General features: G+C 45.5%; 1 protein-coding gene across 1 annotated transcript; it reads left to right on the forward strand.

The window, feature by feature from the left end:
• The first annotated feature begins 125 nt into the window (after window positions 1-125).
• On the forward strand, window positions 126-3,088 carry LOC109768845 (beta-glucosidase 26). The gene is made up of 11 exons (XM_020327590.4): window positions 126-436; window positions 581-639; window positions 725-800; window positions 900-971; window positions 1,112-1,199; window positions 1,293-1,536; window positions 1,658-1,773; window positions 2,024-2,241; window positions 2,330-2,361; window positions 2,459-2,561; window positions 2,661-3,088. Exons 1-11 carry the CDS (start codon window positions 172-174, stop codon window positions 2,939-2,941), a joined length of 1,554 nt encoding a protein of 517 aa, XP_020183179.1. The 5' UTR covers window positions 126-171; the 3' UTR covers window positions 2,942-3,088.
• The last annotated feature ends 20,011 nt before the right edge of the window (window positions 3,089-23,099 follow it).

Below are 23,099 nucleotides of genomic sequence, written 5' to 3' on the forward strand. Positions count from 1 at the left end.
CGATGCGGCTGCCCCGGCCTGGGTACGCGCGCGCACATATTTTATCTTTCAAAGTCCAAACTTGTTTGTTCCCTAGTTACTTAGTTTAATGAGTCGCACACAAACACACATTTGCTCACGCAGACCAAGGCTTGACCCCCGGCCTCACTCCCTTCCTCGCTCACGCACACGATGAAGCACCCGGCGGCGCTGCTGCTGATACTAGCGGCAGCTGCTCTTGTGCTGCTGATACTAGCGCCAGCTGCTCATGTGCTGCTGCCTTCTGCGCAATACCACTGGCTCAACCCCGAGATCCACGACGCCGGCGGGCTGAGCCGGCAGGGCTTCCCGGAGGGGTTCGTGTTCGGGACGGCCACTTCGGCGTACCAGGTGGAAGGGATGGCGGAGCAGGGAGGGCGAGGGCCAAGCATCTGGGACGCCTTCATCAAGATACCAGGTAAAAACATTTCTATCGATTTGGTTCATCTTGTTTTTTTCTCCTAGCTCCATTGAACAAGTTGTAGTGGTGCTACTGCTACATGCATAGCTGTACATATATCTGCATCTTGGATCTAAGCGGGTGTTGTTGTTGGGAGGACAGGGACGATTCCCGGCAACGGCACCGCCGATGTGGCCGTCGATGAGTACCATAGGTACAAGGTGTGTGCACTCAATGATTAGTCATCCTGATTGCTCTGTCCTCTCCTGATGCTTCACAGAGGTGTATATTAATTATGAGGTGTAGGAGGATGTGGACATAATGAAGAACATGGGATTCGATGCGTACCGGTTTTCCATATCTTGGTCGAGGATTTTCCCAGGTATATATGTGGCCTGATCACTCCTCCAGCTGCAGCAGTTTCAAATTTTTCAAAAGAGTTTTTGATGTATGTGTAGTTGTGTATAAAATTCAATTCTAGATGGAACTGGGAAGGTGAACTGGGAAGGAGTGGATTACTACAACAGGCTCATAGATTACATGCTTCAGCAAGGTAACTGGAACTGCTACACCTAGCTAGCTTTTTTAGAAAAGGTGAACTGCTACACCTAGCTAGCTAGGCATGCAAGAAGCTCTGATTTAGGGCCAGGGTCCAGATTTCTAGTTTATTTAACCCTTATAATGGTGGATTAGGAATCACTCCATATGCAAACCTCTATCACTATGACCTCCCACTGGCACTCCATCAGCGGTACCTTGGCTGGCTAAGCCCAAACATAGTGTAAGCATTTCATATAGTGATTATTTCCACATTTCAAAGTTGAATTTAAGTATGTGTCTTTGATACACCAAACTATTTCTGTTTTTACGGAAGGGGCGCGTTTGCAGACTATGCCGATTTCTGTTTCAAGGTGTTCGGAGACAGGGTGAAGAATTGGTTTACCTTCAATGAGCCGAGGTGCGTCGCTGCTCTGGGGTATGACATTGGCCTCCATGCACCGGGGAGGTGTTCTCAGTGCTCTGCAGGAGGTGACTCCACGACAGAGCCGTACCTTGCCGCACACCATCTCATACTTTCACATGCTGCGGCGGTGCGGCGATACCGTGACAAGTATCAGGTAAGACTGACTGAAGATTACCTTCAAGTCATTTCTCACTTGAAGAATCACATATTCAATGTCAATGCCTAAATGTGAATGTTAACTGTGTTCTATTCAATCATTCTGTTCTATTTAATAGCATCACCAAAAGGGGAGGATTGGAATTCTCTTGGATTTTGTGTGGTACGAACCTTTGAGCAACAGCAATGCTGATCAAGCTGCAGCGCAGAGGGCAAGGGACTTCCACCTTGGATGGTAAACCCTGAACCAATTTACCTCAGGATAAAATTTTACTCCCTCCGTCCGGAAATACATGTCGGAGAAATGGATGTATCTAGATGTATTTTAGTTTTAGATACATCCATTTTGATCCATTTTTGCGACGAGTAATTTCGGACGGAGGGAGTACTTCACAAGTTTAGATTGCAACACATGTCAGACCAACCTACTGTCACCAACTTTGTTTGGAGGAAAGCAGACTGAAACTCTATGAATGGCCTTGCAGGTTCCTTGACCCCATCATCCATGGTCACTACCCATTCACGATGCTCGAGATTGTCAAGGATCGGTTGCCACGCTTCAGTGATGATGAGTCCAGGATGGTAAAAGGATCCATTGACTATGTTGGTATCAACCAATACACTTCTTTCTACATGAAGGACAATGGGACTTGGAACCTCACGCCTGTCAGTTACCAGGATGATTGGCATGTTGAATTTGTCTGTAAGATCTGTCTCCTTCATGCCAACTCCTTCTGCTATGGCAGATAATTCACATTCTCAGACCCTGTGATGTGTATGTGTCTTTGCAGTTAAACGAAATGGCGTGCTTATTGGAGCTCATGTAAGTGCAGCTCTAGATTACTCTCTGTACCTTGTAGATGGATAAGTGCAGGTTTTCTGTGGAACATTGTAACTGTAAGCTGGTTGAGTTTATGCAGGCAAACTCCTACTGGCTTTACATTGTACCATGGGGAATCAACAAGGCTGTGACCTATGTTAAAGAAAGATATGGAAATCCTATAATGATCCTTGCTGAAAACGGTACTCAACATCTCAAATAACAATTGTTTCTTCCGGTTAAACAAATTACTACTTGTCGTTCTCATATAGACATGAATGATCAATGTTATGATGTGACAGGGATGGACCAACCTGGCAACATCAGCATCGCTGATGGTGTGCGCGACACAGTAAGAATCCGGTACTACAGAGACTACATAACCGAGCTCAAGAAGGCGATAGACGATGGCGCCCGGGTGATCGGGTACTTTGCTTGGTCTCTGCTTGACAACTTCGAGTGGAGACTCGGCTACACCGCCCGTTTCGGTATTGTCTATGTGGACTACAAGACTCTGAAGAGGTACCCAAAGGACTCAGCGTTATGGTTCAAGAACATGCTCTCCGAGAAGAAGAGGAGCTAGTATTGCAAACTAGATCCCCCGGCGGATCAAATTCTTCTGCTTTCAGAATATGCATAGTGTAGCATTTGTTTATCATTGCATCGCAGATTTAGGTTAAAGAAACTGTTAATGACAAGCATTGAGGTAGTTTCTTTTCCCCCCTTCTTATCTACCATTCTTAAGAAGTTGCTCCCCACTACTTCCTATTCTCTCACCATGCACACTGTCCACATCAGCGATGTGCCACGTCATTCTATATTGACATGCAACATGTACACATCAACGATGCAGCCACGTCACACTCATGCATTCCCCATAGCACGCCCACCTCCTCGGGCGTGAATTAATCGATAATGGAGACCAAGTTTTCTATCCGTAATAAAGGCCTGTTCTTTTAGCTCCCCACTATATTATTATTTCTGTCTGTTCCTTCTCCATCTCTTCATTCTCCAGTAGTTTGCTCAGCTATTAATCTCCTTCTCCGTCTCTTCATTCTCCGGTAGTTTCTTCAGCTATTAATCCCCTCGTATGATCCACTGTCCATTGTCGATCGATTCTGAAGCACCGTGGCCAAATTCACCTGCAGTCTGATGGAAGATAGATCTCACGTGTAGTTTATCCTTCCTGTCACTCATCCACTCCACCAAAAGCACACGAGAAAAGGGGAGATCCAACCCAACGACGAAGGATGATGGTCTGATGGATCTCACCTTTCCTGCCTGGGTAGGACGCACAGAGGAGAGGGACGCATCAAGCGGCTCCGTACGGCGCCGCGGGGCAGCACCGAGGAGGGCCTCCCTCCTCCCAGCGCTCTTCTTTCCCCACTTCTGGCACCAGATCGAGAAAAGATGCAACTCGACTTGCTGTTGTTTCGTGCCACCACAGCGAGTATTTGCGCTTCCACTGCGATGCCTCCTCTCGGGTCGTTCCCCATGGTCGTGGTGAAGGCGTGCTCTGTCCAATACACCTATTAGCAATTAATAGAGTGCTACGCCGAGCGAATCCCCCTCCCTAGGGTTCCGCCCGCGCCGCCGCTAGCCCTCCCCCTCGCCCCAGGCCCTCCCCTCCCCCCTTCCCCCTCCCTCGTACCCCCTGCGTCGCCTCCCCGAGCGAGGCGACCGGGGGCCCCTTCCGGCTCCTCCCAGCGCCCTCCCCCCCCCCTCGCCGCTCCTCCCTCCTCCCGCCGCCGCCAGCGTGCGCCGCCGGGCCTTGCCCGCGTGGTGTCGGCGGCGGCGGGTCTACCTATCCCCGCGTGCGGTCATCCCTGCTCGGGCGTCGGTGGCCGGCGGCGGTACTCCTCGGCCTCCGATGGTGCGACTCGGCGGCGTTCCCGCGGGTCGCAGGCGTTCCTGATGCGGCGGCGCGTCCGTTGGCCGCGGGGCGTGTGGTGGTGCGGCTGGCCTCCGGCTTCTGCTCCGCCCAGATCTAGGCCTCATTTGGGTTGGGGCGGGCCGGCGCTCCGGCGCGCCTCGGCGCGGCTCCCTGGTGGAGATGGCGCGGCGTCGGGGGTTGCGGGCGGTGGCGGCCTTGTCGGCCGATGTGCTGCAGCGTGGCGGCAGGGGTTGTCCGGATTCTTCGAGGTCCGGCCGGGCCTGTGCGGGCCTGGTAAGCTCCTGTCGTCCCGTCCGGTCGGCTCCGCAGCAGCGGTGGTGGTAGTCCCCACCCGTCGGCTGAGTGGCGGATGCCCCCGAGCCCGCTGGCTCTTCGTCCCTCCCCCAGGTCTCGTGTCGGTGGCTCAGAGAGACGGCGTTGATGGTTTGGTGACCGTGGTGGCACATGTTGGTGGGCGGCAGTTCTGGTGGTGCACTTCTGATCGTCACACGTATATAAAGGAGTTTGGCCTTCAATTAAAACAATGTGGAATAGTTTCACAAACTCATGCCACCTGGAACACCACAGCATAATGGTGTGTCCGAACGTCATAACCATACTTTATTGGATATAGTGCAATCTATAATGTCTCTTACCGATTTACCACTATCATTTTGGAGTTATGCACTAGAGACAGCTACATTCACGTTAAATAGGGTACCGTCTAAATCCGTTGAGATGACACCGTATGAACTATGGTTTGGCAAGAAACCTAAGATGTCGTTTCTTAAAGTTTGAGGTTGCAATGCTTATGTGAAAAAGTTTCAACCTGATAAGCTCAAACCTAAATCGGAGAAGTGCGTCTTCATAGGATACCCAAAAGAATATGTTGGGTACACTTTCTATCACAGATCCGAAGGCAAGATCTTTTTTGCTAAGGATGGATCCTTTCTAGAGAAGGAGTTTCTCTCGAAAGAAGTGAGTGGGAGGAAAGTAGAACTCAATGAGTTAATTGTACCTTCTCCCAAATTGAAAAATAGTTCATCACAGAAATCAGTTCCAGTGATGCCTACACCAATTAGTGAGGAAGATTAATGATGATGATCATAAAACTTCAGCTCAAGTTACTACAGAACCTCGTAGGTCAACCAGAGTACGGTCCGCACCACAGTGGTACGGTAATACTGTTCTGGAGGTCATGTTACTTGACCATGACGAACCTACGAACTATGAGGAAGCGATGATGAGCCCAGATTTCGCAAAATGGTTTAAGGCCATGAAATCTGAGATGGGATCCATGTATGAAAACAAAGTATGGACTTTGGTTGACTTGCCCGATGATCGGCAAAGCAATAGAGAACAAATGGATCTTCAAGAGGAAGACGGACGCTGATAGTTGTGTTACTATCTACAAAGCTCGAATTGTCGCAAAATGTTTTCGACAAGTTCAAGGTGTTGACTACGATGAGATTTTCTCACTTGTATCGATGCTTAAAAGTCTGTCCGAATCATGTTAGCAATTGCCGCATTTTATGAAATTTGGCAAATGGATGTCAAACCTGCATTCCTTAATGGATTTCTTAAAGAAGAGTTGTATGTGGTGCAACCAGAAGGTTTTGTCGATCCTAAAGGTACTAACAAAGTGTGCAAAGCTCCAGCGATCCATCTATGGACTGGTGCAAGCATCTCGGAGTTGGAATATACGCTTTGATGAGTTGATCAAAGCATATAGTTTTAGACAGACTTGCGGTGAAGCCTGTATTTACAAGAAAGTGAGTGGGAGCACTAGAGCCTTTCTGATAAGTATATGTGAATGACATATTGCTAATCGGAAATGATGTAGAATTTTCTGGAAAGCATAAAGGAGTGTTTGAAAGGAGTTTTTTCAAAGAAAGACCTCGGTGAAGCTGCTTACATATTAGGCATCAAGATATATAGAGATAGATCAAGACGCTTGATAAGTTTTTTCAATTAGTACATACCTTGACAAGTTTTTGAAGTAGTTCAAAATAGAACAATCAAAGGAGTTCTTACCTGTGTTGCAAGGTGTGAAGTTGAGTAAGACTCAAAGCCCGACCACGGCAGAAGATAGAGAGAGAATGAAAGTCATTCCCTATGCCTCAGCCATAGGTTCTATAAAGTATGACATGCTATGTACCAGACCTATTGCATACCCTGCCCTGAGTTTGGCAAGGGAGTACAATAGTGATCTAGGAGTAGATCACCGGACATTGGTCAAAATTATCCTTAGAGGACTAAGGAAATATTTCTCGGTTATGGAGGTGATAAAGAGTTCGTCGTAAAGAGTTACGTCGATGCAAGCTTTTACACCGATTCAGGTGACTCTGAGTCTCAGTCTGGATACATATTGAAAGTGGGAGCAATTAGCTAGAGTAGCTCCGTGCAGAGCATTGTAGACATAGAAATTTGCAAAATACATACGGATCTGAATGTGGCAGACCCGTTGACCGAACTTCTCTCACAAGCAAAACATGATCACACCTTAGTACTCTTTGGGTGTTAATCACATAGCGATGTGAACCAGATTATTGACTCTAGTAAACCCTTTGGGTGTTGGTCACATGACGATGTGAACTATGGGTGTTAATCGCATGGTGATGTGAACTATTGGTGTTAAATCACATGGCGATGTGAACTAGATTATTGACTCTAGTGCAAGTGGGAGACCGAAGGAAATATTCCCTAGAGGCAATAATAAGTTATTATTTATTTCCTTATTTCATGATAAATGTTTATTATTCATGCTAGAATTGTATTAACCGGAAACTTAGTACATGTGTGAATACATAGACAAATAGAGTGTCACTAGTATGCCTCTACTTGACTAGCTCGTTGAATCAAAGATGGTTAAGTTTCCTAGCCATAGACATGAGTTGTCATTTGATTAATAGGATCACATCATTAGAGAATGATGTGATTGACTTGACTCATTCCGTTAGCTTAGCACTTGATCGTTTAGTATATTGCTATTGCTTTCTTCATGACTTATACATGTTCCTATGACTATGAGATTATGCAACTCCCGAATACCGGAGGAACACTTTGTGTGCTACCAAACGTCACAACGTAACTGGGTGATTATAAAGGTGCTCTACAGGGTGTCTCCGATGGTACTTGTTGAGTTGGCATAGATCAAGATTAGGATTTGTCACTCCGACTGTCGGAGAGGTATCTCTGGGCCCTCTCGGTAATGCATATCACTATAAGCCTTGCAAGCAATGTGACTAATGAGTTAGTTACGGGATGATGTATTACGGAACAAGTAAAGAGACTTGCTGGTAACGAGATTGAACTAGGTATTGAGATACCGACGATCGAATCTCGGGCAAGTAACATACCGATGACAAAGGGAACAACGTATGTTGTTATGCGGTTTGACCGATAAAGATCTTCGTAGAATATGTGGGAGCCAATATGAGCATCCAGGTCCCGCTATTGGTTATTGACTCGAGATGTGTCTCGGTCATGTCTACATAGTTCTCGAACCCGTAGGGTCCGCACGCTTAACGTTTGATGACGATTTGTATTAAAGAGTTATGTGATTTGATGACCGAAGATAGTTCGGAGTCCTGGATGAGATCATGGACATGACGAGGAGTCTCAAAATGGTCGAGATGTAAAGATCGATATATTGGAAGGCTATATTCGGACATCGGAAAGGTTCCGAGTGATTCAGGTATTTTTCGGAGTACTGGAGAGTTACGGGAATTCGCCGGGAGATGTATTGGGCCTTATTGGGCCATACGGGAATAGAGGAGGCAAGCCAAAGGGAAGGAGGCGCGCGCCCCCCATGGGTCCGAATTGGACTAGGGGAAAGGGGGCGGCGCCCCCCTTGCCCTTTCCTACTCCCTCTCTCTTTCCCTCTTTCTTCTCTCCTACTTCGGAAAGGAAAAGGGGAATCCTACTAGGACTTGGGACTCCACACACTTGGCGCGCCCCCTCTAGGGTCGGCCTCCTCCTCCTCCCTCCTTTATATACGTGGGCAGGGGGCACCCCAAAGGCACTCCAAGATTGGTCTTAGCCGTGTGCGGTGCCCCCCTCCACAGTTACACACCTCGGTCATATCGTCGTAGTGCTTAGGCGAAACCCTGCGTCGGTAACTTCATCATCACCGTCACCACGCCGTCGTGCTGACGAAGCTCTCCCTCGACACTCTGCTGGATCGTGAGTTCGTGGGACGTCATCGAGCTGAACGTGTGCTGAACTCGGAGGTGTCGTGCGTTCGGTACTTGGATCGGTCGGATCGTGAAGACGTACGACTACATCAACCGCGTTGATAAAACGCTTCCGCTTACGGTCTACGAGGATACATGGACAACACTCTCCCGCTCGTTGCTATGCATCACCATGATCTTGCGTGTGCGTAGAATGTTTTTTGAAATTACTGCATTCCCCAACACATCCTACTGCTAACTGCCACATCAATAGAAGATAGTTGTAATTAAACATAGGCAGGAAAATGTGGCAACGTATGACCTATAAGAACATGAGAAAAAACTACATAGGACAAATTGTGCCTGTCTAGGAGGAGGAGCAGCCCACCTTCTAGTACATATAAGATGTACGAGAATAAGCTAAGTTAGAACCTGACAGGTCGTTATAAACAAGGAAAAAGTCAAATACAAGTCTTGAACTTGTAGACGAAAGCCCTGAAATTTCAAACCCCGAAATTAGGACACCAAACTCTCTAATCTTGGTCTATTTTAAACCTTGATAGTAGAAGTAGAAGTAAACATGATTATAATTTGTTTCGTATGTAAACATCACGAACTACAAGTCAGTTTCAAATAGCAAGGACGAGAGGAGTCTATTAGAATACACAACATGTTGACACCTCATATACCCTAGAACTATTTGACAATTCTATTTTACGAACCAATACTAGGATATTTGTTCGACTCATGAAAGTAGAATCCATTATCAAGATATTTATATTTGTTGTGCACAAACACACATAACACAATTTAATACATAGAAGTGCGATTTTTTTACATTTTTTATGCTTTGCTGAAATATAAGTCAAGTCAATTCTATAATATACCTCAGACTAAAATTTCAACAAAAAGAACACAATTTCATGCACAGATTTATCCTAGTTTTATCAATGATAGAAATGTACTATTTATAATAATAAACTTTGTTTAGTTCTAATATACCTACTCATTTGCTCAATGATATTGTTTCATACAACAAATATAGATAGTGATGAAAATTATATTATTCCTTTTGTATCTATTCAAATTACGGTTGAAATTTATTGGCAGGTAAAAGTGTTTAATATAAATGCATGATTTTGGAGTCACCTCCTCTCGTTCGTGGTTGATTTGAGATATAAGGTGGTGAGTTTTAGCGTGATTTGGGTTTACTGAATGAATTTGCTGATGTCATTGACGTAACTTGTATTCATCAGAGTTTCATAGACCATGCGACCACGGCGAATCAGGAGGGATGACCGGGAGGGTTGGGGGTTGGACCGTCGGTCACAGTGTATGGGGATCCAAACCTTAGCAACTTCGACAGGTAGATCAGAGGGAGCCGAGGAGGTTTACAAGATCCATGATGCAGTCCGTAGGAAGCAGGTTTGCAAGATCCATGGTGTGTGGTGGATGCATTGGGGGTAGAGGAGGGAGTGGGCGGTGCAGCAGGATGGATCTCTCGTCGGTGAGGTGCAATATTTTGGGGTTAAAGATGGAGACGGGAGTTATGACACAGTTAGATTAGCATGCATCCTCCGGGTGATTTCGGACCGAGTTCTTTTAGCGTGATGTAGGCCGTCGATATTGCAAGGATCAACGCCGGGCGACTAGTCTGATGTTTGCTTCCTACCAGACGTATGATAGGGAGTGTTTCTCAATCATATTTCATTTTCTTGAGTTCATTCGCCTGCAGAGAGGTTCCGCCTAGTCCGGCCCATCATATGCGAATATTTTTTCCGGTTTAAATAGGGCCAGTTGGGGTTGTTATTTGTTCCGGATTTCTTGGTTTTCCCAGGGGCACACCGTATCTGCGTGGACCGGTTTCTACGTTCGGCCTTTTTATCGTTTTTCGGCATCTACGTCGTTTTTCTTTTTCATATTTTCTTCCTTTTCCATTTGTCTTCTTCTTTTTTCAGTTTTTCCTTTTTTCAATGTTCATTTCCATTCCTTTTACCATTTATCATTTTATTTGTTGTTTTATATTTTCCTTCCCTTTTGCTTTTCTATTCATGTTTTTATTGTATTTTCCTTTTAATGATCGTCCTCTTGCCTTATCTATTTTGGCTTTAATTGCTTCTTTTCATTCTCTTTCCTTTCAGTTTTACATTATTTTTCATGGTGTATTAAAATAATTTCAACATGCATGTATATAAAAAGTATATAATATATTTTAAAAAGGGATCATCGCATATTATAAAATGCCAAAACGTACTTGTAAAACATTTTCTCAGTGTGTTTATAAAAATGTTCATTATTTATCGTTTCGAGAAAATGTTCATCACATTTAATTGTTTTATCATCCATTGTAATATGTTCATCATGCGCGGGTACCTGTCGGAACCTGAGAGTTTTCCTTTTTTTCGTACATCCGTTTATTCAAAACGTCTTATCTTTTAAACCGTGCGTCCACATCTCGAACCGCTTCATCTTTGGACTCCTCGCAGCGATGTCCTCAAAACTACATCCCATGTTGATAGATTTTGATGAACTTTTTTTCATAAAAAACGGATGAAAAAGCCATACCGGGAGCACATTTTTTCCTCTTTCCGAAAGCCATTTCCGGTAAGCATGGCCGTGCCTCTTGCAGAAGCAAAACCATACTTCTCGCAGAAGGACAAAAAAGAAGGGCGTCTTTTTTCTGTTTCTGAGAGGTACGGCCGTGCCTCTCGCGGAATCAAATCCGTGCGTCTCACGGAAGCAACACCGTGCCTCCCATGTAAGGAGAAAAAGTTTTTTTTTAACTTTTCTGAGAGGCGCGGCCGTGATTCTCGCGGAAACAAATCTGTGCCTCTCGCATAAGCAAAACCATGCCTCCCACGGAAGAAGAAAAAAACGTGTTTTTCTTCATTTCCAAGAGGCACGGCTTCTTTCTTGTTCTTGTTGATTGTTGTGTTAAATATGGCTCCTGATTGGATACAGACTTGCCTAAAATGATTGGTGCTGTTGCGGTTCATCTACATTTATTTTGGACACTGATTCTTGATTTATCCTATTACCATTTCCAAACTTAACTACCCCTCTCTCTCTCTCACGTTGTTTCTCATGATCTTCTATGTGTCATGTCTGACAACGGTGTTTCATAAAAATCCAAGCAGGCTCCATGTGAGGTGAATCAAGGTAATCTATATATATGTAGTGAAGGATAAGCTCCTCTCCCTCATGTTGTTTATGCAAATGTTATTTTTCAGTCAATTATTACCGAAGCTTCCCTGTGATTGTTTTCATAGAAAGTTTCCCTCCTCATGTCAAACCGTTTTATCTCTTCTACACAGGTAGTTGGTAGAATATGTTGCCTTCAAAGCAGAGGTTTGTGAATTTTATGCCAGGTGTGCATCTTTCATTTTAAATTTTTTATGCTTGAGTCCTAACATTTCATTTCTATGAGATTTTGAGTCGTAATATTGTTATGTTTTTTGAGCTCTTGAACATTTGCCTGCACAAAAATGATCTATAATAATTTCCTTCATTAAGAGGTCTTTGTGGTTTTGTTATCTTTGTTGTGAATCCTTATCAGACAGTTGAAGTTTGCTGATAGGTTCTGTTACGAGGGACACCGTATTCTTCCTCTATCTTCCTTGGTAATAGAATTTTTTTTTGGCATTTAACTTGAGAATTCTATCAACATTCAAATTTCTGAAATTTTACCTGGGCAGACATAGTTCTTAATTTGAGTTGGTTTTAGCACTTTCTATGTGCTCTGGACATATAAATGGAAGTCCGCTATTGAAAAGTCTCCCTGCTCATTTGGTCGTAAATTAATTTTGTGAGGGCCTTATTGTGGGTGATTCTCACTATGATTTGAGCAAGGCCTATGCATTTCAAATAGCAAAGGTTCTCGACGCTGGTAATTAGTTTTCACTACAAAATAATTTTAAACTCTGGCTGCATTCAGAGATATTAGAAGGTTCTTGATGTGGTTTTGGACCTGAACGTGTGGTGGTGATCCTTGGTGACCCGATTATGAAAGTGCTTTTCCTTGGTGGGCAAGCCTGGCACACATTTAAGGTTCTATTTTCAGTACTTATATTATTCATGGGTTTGTTCTTCAAGGTAGGTCCTTTCTGTATTGTACTGCAGTCACTAGGAAAACATGTCTCATGTTTACTACCCCCTCCGTCCCAAAATGTAAGACGCTTTTTAACACTACACTAGTGTCAAAAAACGTCTTACATTATGAGACGGAGGGAGTACATTTTACACTAGATGTTTCCAGATCCTGCATAACTTTTCAGTTACTCTTACTTTTTTTCTATCCTCAGTGAGACAACTTTCAGCTAAAAAAGCTATATTTCAGGATAAAGTGTTAATAATTATGTCATAATTAGTTTTTAAATCTCATACTGAGCTCATATAGTGCACTCATACTGAACTCTTACGTCATAATTATGATGTGTTTACAAATTTTAACTGAGACGCTTACAAGTTAGATAGAGAGAAGAAAGAAAAACTAACTCCACAATGAGCGAATGAAACCCGAACGAACACATAGGGGTGAGCAGCAAAAAAAAAAACAGCAACACGGGCCAGCCTAGTAGTTAATTATAGGGGAAGAACACCTTCACGCGATATTGGAATAGGGCTTGTCAGGACTATATCTCGCCCGTACCGATTCCGATTCCTATTAGGAATAGCCTACGGGCGAGTGCAGTAGGGCAGGCCCAATACTGTAGCACAACGCGAGGCTTTTTATAAATGTTATTTACTCTTTCGGTATTTATCACAGTGTAGCACGGTTTTCCTTGGTTTCTTCAATTGTATTTTTTCTTTTTCCCCTTTTTCTTTGGTTTTATTCCTTTACCTTTCTGTTTCCTTTTTCCTCGGTTTCCTTTGATTCTTTCTCTGGTTTTCACTGATTTTCTTTGTTTTTCCATACACATTGTATATTTTTAATAGATGTCTACATTTTTCATACGTATTGTACATTTTTGTATCTATTAGGAATATATTTTTAACAGATGTCTACATTATTTTTTAAACAGATGTCTACATTTTTCATACGCATTGTACATTTTCATATCTATTAGGAATATATTTTTAAATAAGAGTTTCAAACAGACATCTATAGCCCGGCTATAACAGTGTGTGCAGTGTGCCGCTAAATGATAGGCTGTAGAAATCATGTAAAATTGTCCGAAAACGATTTGAAATAGCCGGCTATCGCCTCGCTATTGCTTATTTATTTTTTTCCGTACAAATGATTTATATTTTCCGTACACATGGTTAACATTTTCTACTTTTCATTTATTTATATTGTACATTTGTCTATACTCGTTTAACATTTTCTAAATACAAGATTAACAATTTGAATTTTATGTAAAGTGCTTTTGGTAATAAAAAGATAAGAATATATAGGCTAACAACATAAATGTGAATAAAAAAATAAGAAAACACAGGCGATGATGAGGGCAGTGGTTACTGCGCCAGCTATTAGAGCATCTACAGCCGGGCCTCTTATATCCGTCTCAAACGCCCGGGCAGGCCGTCCAGTCACTGACCGGTAAAAAAAATCAACCAGGCAGGACCTCTCCAACCATGGACAAACGCCCGGGCTGACCGACACCCCACATATCCAGCCCAAATATAGGGCAGATACGGGGCGACCTGGGCACACCCGGGCGCGTCCGCCTGACAGGCCCGGCCTACCACTGACCCCAGAAAAAACCCCAATCCGGGCGGCGAGCTCAAACCCTAGCTCACTATGTCCCTCTCTCACTCTTCTCCATCTCCTGTTCCGATCCCATCCACCACGATGAGCAGCTCCGATGGCGACTTCGGCTCGAAGGTCGACTACGAGGAGGATATGGCCCTCCGCATTGCGCTGGAGCGGTCCAAGGTGGAGACCGGCGGCACTCTGGATCTGGAGCGCCGCCGCAGTTCTCGCGCCGGCGCAGCGCGGACATTGGAGCTGGACCCTCCCGGCTCGCACGCAGCGACGCAAGGACAACACAGTCTGCGTCGGCCTCGCGCCGTCTCCTTCCCCCGCCAGCCTTTCCTCCACGTGCCCAGCATTGGGTGCTTGTGCACGCGCCTCCGGCCCGCACACGCACTCCAAAGTCGAAGGCACGCGTCGCGCGCCACGAGAAGCAGCGTGCACGAGAGAGGGACACGGCGAAGCAGTCCGCTCGCCGCCGCCACGTGACGAAGCCAGACGGCGACAAGGAGTGCGTCTCCTCGCATGGTTGTACCACCGCTCCCTCATGACGGCGGAGCCGGACGCTCGCCGCCTCCGATGGAATAATGCCAAGGCGCTCCAGCTTGCTATTGAGCAGTCGGATCGCGCGACGAAGAAGGCAGCGGCGGAGAAGGCTCGGGCAGCAAGGCTGAAGCGGGAGCAGGACAGGGCAGTCCGTCGGATGAAGGGGCTCATCGTCCTCTCCGACTCCGACTTCGATGGCGGCGACAACTGCACCACCTCGTCTGACGACCAAGACCCTCCACTAGCTGCAGACGCCTACAGCTGCGCGGGCGACCAGAAAGGCAAACACCCGGTGAGGAAGTGGTGATTCCGCCCCCTCCGCCTCAATGGTTATATCGTTTTTAGCTGTAGAAGTTTAAGAACTTGTCCGGGGCGAACTATGATCTTTTGGATGTGATGAAGTATGTACCAGATTTGCCAACTACGGTTGTAGATGCTCTTACCTATTCACTACAAGTAAGGCGTCATACGGGAGATCCTAAAAAAAGGCGTGGTATGGGATATCAGTAGTAACCCCTTGTGAAAGTCTTTAGCATCTTCTCGGGCGCTCATGTGCGTCACTTGTCAAACCTGAGAATTTTCTTTTATTCATAGAATAATTTATTCAAAATGTTTTATCTTCTGAATCGTGCGTCCAAATCCCAAACTGTTTTTACTACTGGATTTCTTGCGTTGAGATTTTAGAAACTAGATCTCATGTTAAAAGGTTCGACGGCCTTTTTTTCATGAAATAAACCATAAACAACAAAACTGAGAAATATAATAATACAAAAAAGGATAAAAAATAAAAACTGAGAGGCAACCAAAAAACTAATGGCAAAAAATAAAAAACATAACCAGAGCCGGAAGCAAAGTTGTGGTTTTTCTTTTCGCGCGGAAGCAAATATATGCTTTCACTAGAAGCATATGGAAGCACAATTTTTTTCTCAAAAGCACGGCTGTGATTCTCACGGAAGCAACTCTATTCCTCTGTGAGAAGCAAATATGTGCTTCTTATATATAGAAGCACAGATTTATTTTCCTTTTCAAGAAGCATAGCTGTGCTTCTCGCGGAAGTAAATTTGTGCTTCCACAAGAAGCCAATATGTGCTTTTTGTATAATTTTTTTAAGAAGCACAATTGTACTTCTCATGGAAGCAAATCTGTGTGTCAACCAAAATCCAGAAAAACTCCATCTAATCCCATAAACGTGTACAGAAAACAAATTCAAAGTGAGCATCCAACAGGCAGCATGTGGTGACGACTGGAAGCACCACTTGGCATGGCCCTAGGTCACCACATGGGGTAACCATGCCCTTACATGCTCCCCGTGGTAGGAGTAGGACTCGGTGTGAGTGGCACACAGCCGCACCCTTATGGCTTACGTTGAGCGAGATATATTCCTAGCGTTCCTTTTTTTTCCATGCCACAAAACTCATCGAGCCCAGTGATAATCGAATCAAAGACATAGATCAGTAGTCCAAGCTGGGAAGAATCAATAGTAAGAAGCTAGTTAGCTGCTCCAATGGCGGCGGCGGACCGCCACGGGTAGTTTTTGGAATTGGAGGACGCGGTCAGGTACATGAAGATGGTGGAGAACCGCCATCCGGCGAGGTACAGCGAGTTCCTCGGCGTCATGGTTGATTACAAGGGGAGCAGGTACGTCCCATCCGTGTCGATAAATGCATAAATTTGCTCCACGCATGGATCGACCGACCAACATTTGACCGCCTGCAGGATCGGCGTCGCTGGTGGTGTCCACGGTGGCGACGCTGTTTAGGGACAGCCCCAACCTCATCGCCGGCTTCAACTCCTTCTTGCCCAAGGGCCACCGGATCCGTCTATCGGACGAACAAGCGGCGGGTTTTTAGAGGAGCCAACGAGCTTCGTGAAGGTGGTGATGAACACGCACCCGGCCACGTACCCCGAGTTTCTCCTCATCCTATTCGACGACTACGGGAGGGACGGGTGCGTACCTACGCTACTGGAATTGCCTTATACGCCGAGTGCCATGGACACTCGGCAAAGGCAGTTAATGGTTTATAACACAAAGATAGTTAATGTTTGCATAATTTCTTAGACCATGAGAGTATCGAGTTTCTTCATGCTTGCTTCATAAACTTTGGGGTTTGTTAAACGTCATCCGTAACTGGATGGCTATTACGGCGGCTTACGGGTTCATGGGAAAGTATGTTAAGTAACTTGATAGCTCGAGACTGGGATTTGCTCCTCCGACGATGGAGAGATATACTCGGGCCCACTCGGTATTACGGTGTCCATCATCGTCTGGCCAGACACTTTGTGATTTGATCACGGGGATGCCGGAACACGATAACGAGAAAAGAGAACAATACCGGTAACGAGGTAACTAGCATAATGGACAAGTTGTTGATCCACGGGAATGCCAACATGTCTCACCTCGGGTATTTGTAACATATCGCGAAGCAACAGGAATAGCTCACTGCAACTGGAGGTTCACTCGAATATTCATTCGTGTGGGTATAGGGGTCAATATGGGTGTCCACGGCTCCGTGTTGATCATTGATCGGAAGGGGTTCCGGGTCATGTCTATACTTCACCGAACCTATAGGGTCACACGCTTAAGGGTCATCTATCTGCTGAATACTAGACAGGGAGTCTGCGAGAAAATCACCGAAAAAGTTTCGGACAGCGGAATCGTACCGCAGAGAGAGGTCACCGGATGAGTTTCGGTGAAACCGAAAAAGTTGTTTCGGGGTATACCATTAAGTCAAAATGGTTTCGGCACATGCCTGATAATTCTTGGAGGGTGCCAGAATCATTCTGGAAACTTTTTGGAATTTTCAGAAATAAAAACCGAAAATGTTTCGGAGCTGCCGGTACCGCTTTGGCTGTTTTTCGCAGATGAAATTCACTAATCTGAAATTGTTTTAGAACGAATCCAAAATCATTTTAGTGGGTACTGGAATTATTCTAAGACCCACAGAAATATTTTCGGATTTAGTGGACGCGAAAAATTGTCTTCATGAATAGTGAAAACGCATTCTTGTTTGCTTTTCGCAGATGAAAATCACTAAACCGAAATTGTTTCGGAACGCGTTGAAAATTATTTTAGTGGGTACTGGAAATGTTCTGAGCCCACATAAATATTTTCAGTTCGAACGGACGCTGAAAAATGTCGTCATGAATAGTGAAAGTGCTTTTTGCTTGGCTTCTTGGAGAAGCCACCTTGAGGGCCTTTTTGGTATTTCCCCCCTTGGCTTCTTGGAGAAGCCACCCTTGGGCTTGGCCTATAAATAGAGGTGGAGGGGGCTGCCTAAAGGATCATCCCTTCTCACATACAAGTGCCATGCATGATCTGGCTTCTCTCTCCCTCCCAGCGAAATAGTTTCGTAGAGCCGAAAGGCTGTCTAGGTTCCGGTGGGAACCAGTTCTGGACGGCGAAGCCCTGCCGGATAGATGACACCGTATGTGTGCAAATCTGTAGAGAGATCGTAGTTTCGGTCTTAGTTCGTGAGTGCCTCCCGAAGGGCTATCCATGTGACCGTCCGAGTTTCGAAGGTCCTCCAGAAGGGCTGTCCGAGTGACCGTTCGAGTTTCGAAGGTCCTCCCGGAGGGCTGTCTGAGGAGCAGATGAGGGTATACATCCTCGCGGTTGGGAGGTTGTAAATCCTAGCTGCGGGGATCTGCACCGCCGATCGTCATCGACTCTACTTCCCGATCGTCATCGTCATCGACTCTACTTCCCGGTTGGGAGTTTCGAAGGTCCTCCAGAAGGGCTGTCCGAGTGACCGTTCGAGTTTCGAAGGTCCTCCCGGAGGGCTGTCTGAGGAGCAGATGAGGGTATACATCCTCGCGGTTGGGAGGTTGTAAATCCTAGCTGCGGGGATCTGCACCGCCGATCGTCATCGACTCTACTTCCCGCTGCGCTACGAGTCGGTAACGAAAAAGATCAAACCATGTATGCAGTCTCCATAGTGGTCCTGGGCTGGTGCGTAGGTCGGAAATTTTTTGTTTTCTGCTGCGTTACCCTACACGGTTGCCACGTGGCGCATCTTTGCCGAGAGCCACTCTCGGCAAACAGAACCAATAGGAAAGCGCCACGTGTCAGCTCCTGACAAGTGGGTCCAAAATAACAGGCCGAGGGGCATCTTTGCCGAAAGTAACTCTCGGTAAACAGAGCCAATAGGAAAGGGCCATGTGTGAGCTCCTGAAATATGGGTCCCCAATAACAGGCCGAGGGCCATCTTTGCCAAGAGCCACTCTCGGCAAACAGAGCCAATACGAAAGTGCCACGTGTTAGAGCCTGACATGCGGGTCCACAATAACAAGCCGAGGGCCATCTTTGCCAAGAGTGGCTCTTGGCAAACGGAGCCAGTAGGAAAGTGCCACATGTCAGCTCCTGACATGTGGGTCCACAATAATAGGCCGAGGGCCATCTTTGCCGAGAATCACTCTCGGCAAACATAGCCAATAGGAAAGCGCCACGTCACTTGCCCTGAAAGCCGGGTCCGTACTTTGCTGAGAGCACCTCTCGGCAAACGTTGTACATTTACCGAGACGTCTCTCGGTAAAGTTATCAGGGGGCGCTACAGGTTGTTATCATTTTTCGAGTGGCCTCTCGGTAAAGGTGTCAGGTTCTACTAGTTGGTACACTTTACCGAGAGTCCTCTCGGTAAAGGTTGTATCTTAGTCCAGTTTCACAGTCTTTGCCGAGAGGCCCTCTCATTACTTTTGTGCCCAGCAGCCTTTTTTGCGTTTTTTTTTCTTTCCTGCAGCAAAACATATACAGCAGCAGCATATAGTTCATCACACATAGAATATGTCACATATAGGCATTATTGAACAAAAAAGCAATGATTCTCAAGAACATCCCACATAAAAGCAATAGTGCATAAAAGGTGCAATAGTTGTCCAGAACACTCGACTACCACAAGTTTACAAGTCTCAAGATCACACAAGATGCAATAGTTCTCAAGCACATACAAGGAACAGTTTCAAACACAACATAACATGAAGTTCACGCAGTTTTGGAGATCGGAGTGCTAACATCAACATCAGAAGGCGTCATTCCATTTGCTTGCCCAACTCCACCAACTTGAGGTGGAACTAACGGAGCATTGTTCGACCCTTGTGATGGATTGAGCTGTGATGGATTGACCCAATAATGTGATGAATGCATATGGTAATGCCGAAAATGGTGATAGAAATAGTTTGAACGAAACTCACAATGTTCCACTCTGGCGTTGGTGGCATCTCTGGCAGTGGTTTGCCTTGCATGGAATAAAGATTGGCCACCATATGTTGTAAAGACTTCACTAGATCATCTTGTGCCTTCAACTTAGACCAATCTTCATCTTGTTCTTTCTGAGTGTCAATCAGTCGAGTCTACAATATGGCAATGCAAATGTCATTCGTGTTGAAATGCAAACATGCAGGACCATGAAGGATCAATGAAGAAGCGCTGACCTGAATATCCCAATAATGGTCACGGTATGTGGTACGTGATGCTCTATGGTAGGAGTAGAGCCAATACTCATAGCACGGAGCGTGTTGACTCTCGGAAGGGAGGAGGTTATGACAAAATCGAGGTGAACCGCCATCCGGCCATTCGGTCTACTGCCTGCCGCGGCAATGGCCACAAGAGGGTCAAACGGTAGCACGTGAGGATCAGCCTCTTTCCCGTACGTCTCCTTCAATTTTTTGGTGTAGTTCTCTCCATCTGACCGGGCTTTAGAGCTGATCCAGTCCCTCCCGGCCGGGTGGAGAGGGTCCTTGTCCTTGTCATCTTTAGTACGTTTGATGGTCCACGCATCGAAGTAAGAGATATCCTTGTCAGTGTCTTCTTTCTGCAAAAGAAAGCGATCCAAACAATTAAGAAAATGCTCACAAATGAAAGAGAACATGATGAAAAGAAAAGTATGTTGTTGCCAACATGTTTGGAGACGACACCTGGGATGGTGAGGTTGCCTTGGCGGTGTCCTGGACAACCCATCAACTTACATCGTTCTCCTATTGCCTTGTGTTCATCCTGCCACCCTGGATCTGTCCACCGTTCGACGATCTTCTCCCAGCACGGACGTTTGTCAGCGCACCACTGAGGAATCACCTGTAAAGTAAACAAATACATCTTAGTAAGTAATCTAGTTTGCGGTAATAGCAAGCATCCGTCATCACTTGCCTTGAAGTAATTGTCCCGTGAATGATGCTTCCCTCGAGCCTCCTGTTTGGAAATCTTCTGGTTGAGATAGTCTGCGTGATACTTGACCACTAACCGGACTCGCTCCTCATAGTACATGTCATGGACTAGTTTCTTGGAAATATTCTCAGCCACCACATTTGCACGATCCTTCTGACCCTCTACGCATGTATAGAAATCCTACAAACATGCATACATGTGAGAAGGGCAAATTTAAACCTTTTGATATTGACATTCAGGTGTTTGAAAGGACTTACCTAGAAATCGTTGACCACTCGCAAGGCTCTGTTATCATAAATCCTCTGACGCATATCCAGGAAATCTGGAGCGAGTTTGTAGTGATCCCATGACGAAGCTGGCTCAATGGTACCGTTCAGCAAAGTGACTAGTCCAGGATAATTTAACCTGCAAAGACCCCCAATGATGCCACTCGGCGACCGTGGCAGACGCCTGTCACCACCTTTTACTAAGCTTCTGCATTACGAAGAGTGAAGTCATATTATATGTGATGAAATGACAAAGGTACAATTTATATGGGATGAGTCGAGATAACCACTTACTTCTCTCCCACTGGTTTAATCAACACGTCACTATGCACATATGGACGTTTTGGAAGCTTTGAAGGACCATGCAGCCACACTTTCCCAGTGGAAGTAGTGTTGATAGTCAAACCGCCGTCTGTGAGCCACTCACCTCGTGGTGCTCCGTCAATCGTGAGGGTCCATTCCCACCCTCAGAAACATGACGAACAACCAGCCTCCTCTCGGCGGTGTCGTCCTCCACCACCTCCTCCTCCTTCTCGGCAGCGCCATGAAGCCAGTTTAGTCCATTCCCTCACAGGATTGCCCACCGCCGGCTCGATCTGGGTGACGAACATAGCTAGTCCTCGATGTTCATGCCCGTGCATGTGTCCGGTTTGTGAGGCATCTGCCACGTCAAGGATGTGCATTGGGTATTCGTACACCACAAGACCCTTTCATACATATGCCTTGGCCACACGCATGCAGGGCCAGTTGCCGGACCCCCCCCCCTCGGGCGGCGCCCCGGCACTCTACGGCGTTGATCGGCACCGAGAGGGGATAGGGGTTGGTGGATACCCGCTTCTCAGTGTTACGGCATGTCACTGTTTTCATTCTTTTACTTTATATGTAGTGCTTAATTAGAAGTTGAGATTTGAAAAAATCTAACCGAAAACAGAACTCATCAAAAGTCATGGAATTTTGGATCTTTGGTCATTAAAAGTCATGAAATATCAGAAAAAAAGAGTGGCAAAGTAACACAGACAAATGGGAGGAAAATATGATGTGGCCTTTACCGAGAGTCGATAAACATCTCTCAGTAAAGGTCCCAACCCTAGATCTCCATTTGTAGTCGTGCTCGGTAAATATGTGTTATTCCTTTTGTTGTTGTTTACATCTCCTTTTATTTTCTTACATGCTTCGCAAAGCACCTTACCATTTTAGCTAGTTAGACATTACCGAGATGGGGTTTTCTGGCTGTGCGCCCTTACGGAGGCCCGGGCGGTCTACGACGCTGACAGACACCGAGAGGGGGTAGGGGCTGATGAATACCTGCTTCTCCGTGGTACGACAGGTCTCTGTTTTCATTCTTTTACTTTATAGTGTTAAGAAGTTGAGATTTAAAAAAAAAACTAGCCCAAAACACAAGTCATCAAAAGTCATGTCATTTTGAAACTTGAGTCATTAAAAGACATGAAATATCAGACACAAAATGAGAGTGGCAAAGATACACACACAAATAAAAGGTAAATATGATGTGGCTAACTCAGTACCGAGTGTCGATAACCATTTTCGGTAATAGCTGCATGTACCGAGAGCCCTCTCGGTACAGGTCGTAACCCTAGGTCTAGGGGTCTTCACGGTTTGTAGCCGTGCTCGGTAAGAATTTTTCTCCCTATTGCAAGTATCTCTTTCTTTCCTGGCCTAATTGATTTACTTGCTACTAATGAACAAATTAGCCAAGATAACTTCGTCCTAAATACGCTATAATTTTGTGCCTTGGGCACCGTGGCAAAAATAATATACCTTATATAAAGGAACGGAGGGAATAGTGCTTAGAAGTTGAGATTTGAAAAAATCTAACACAAAACACAAGTCATGGCATTTTGAAACTTTAGTCATTATAAAAGATATGAAATATCAGACGAAACATATAGGGCAAAAGAACACACACAAAAAAGGAAAATAGGATGTGGCATATACTTTGCTGAGCGTCGAAAAACGACTCTCGATAATATGGAAAGTAACTGACGGAGCCGTCTGTTGCCAACGGGCATGC

Source organism: Aegilops tauschii, chromosome 3 (assembly GCF_002575655.3).
Source record: "Aegilops tauschii subsp. strangulata cultivar AL8/78 chromosome 3, Aet v6.0, whole genome shotgun sequence".
In the NCBI taxonomy this organism is placed as follows: Eukaryota; Viridiplantae; Streptophyta; class Magnoliopsida; order Poales; family Poaceae; genus Aegilops; species Aegilops tauschii.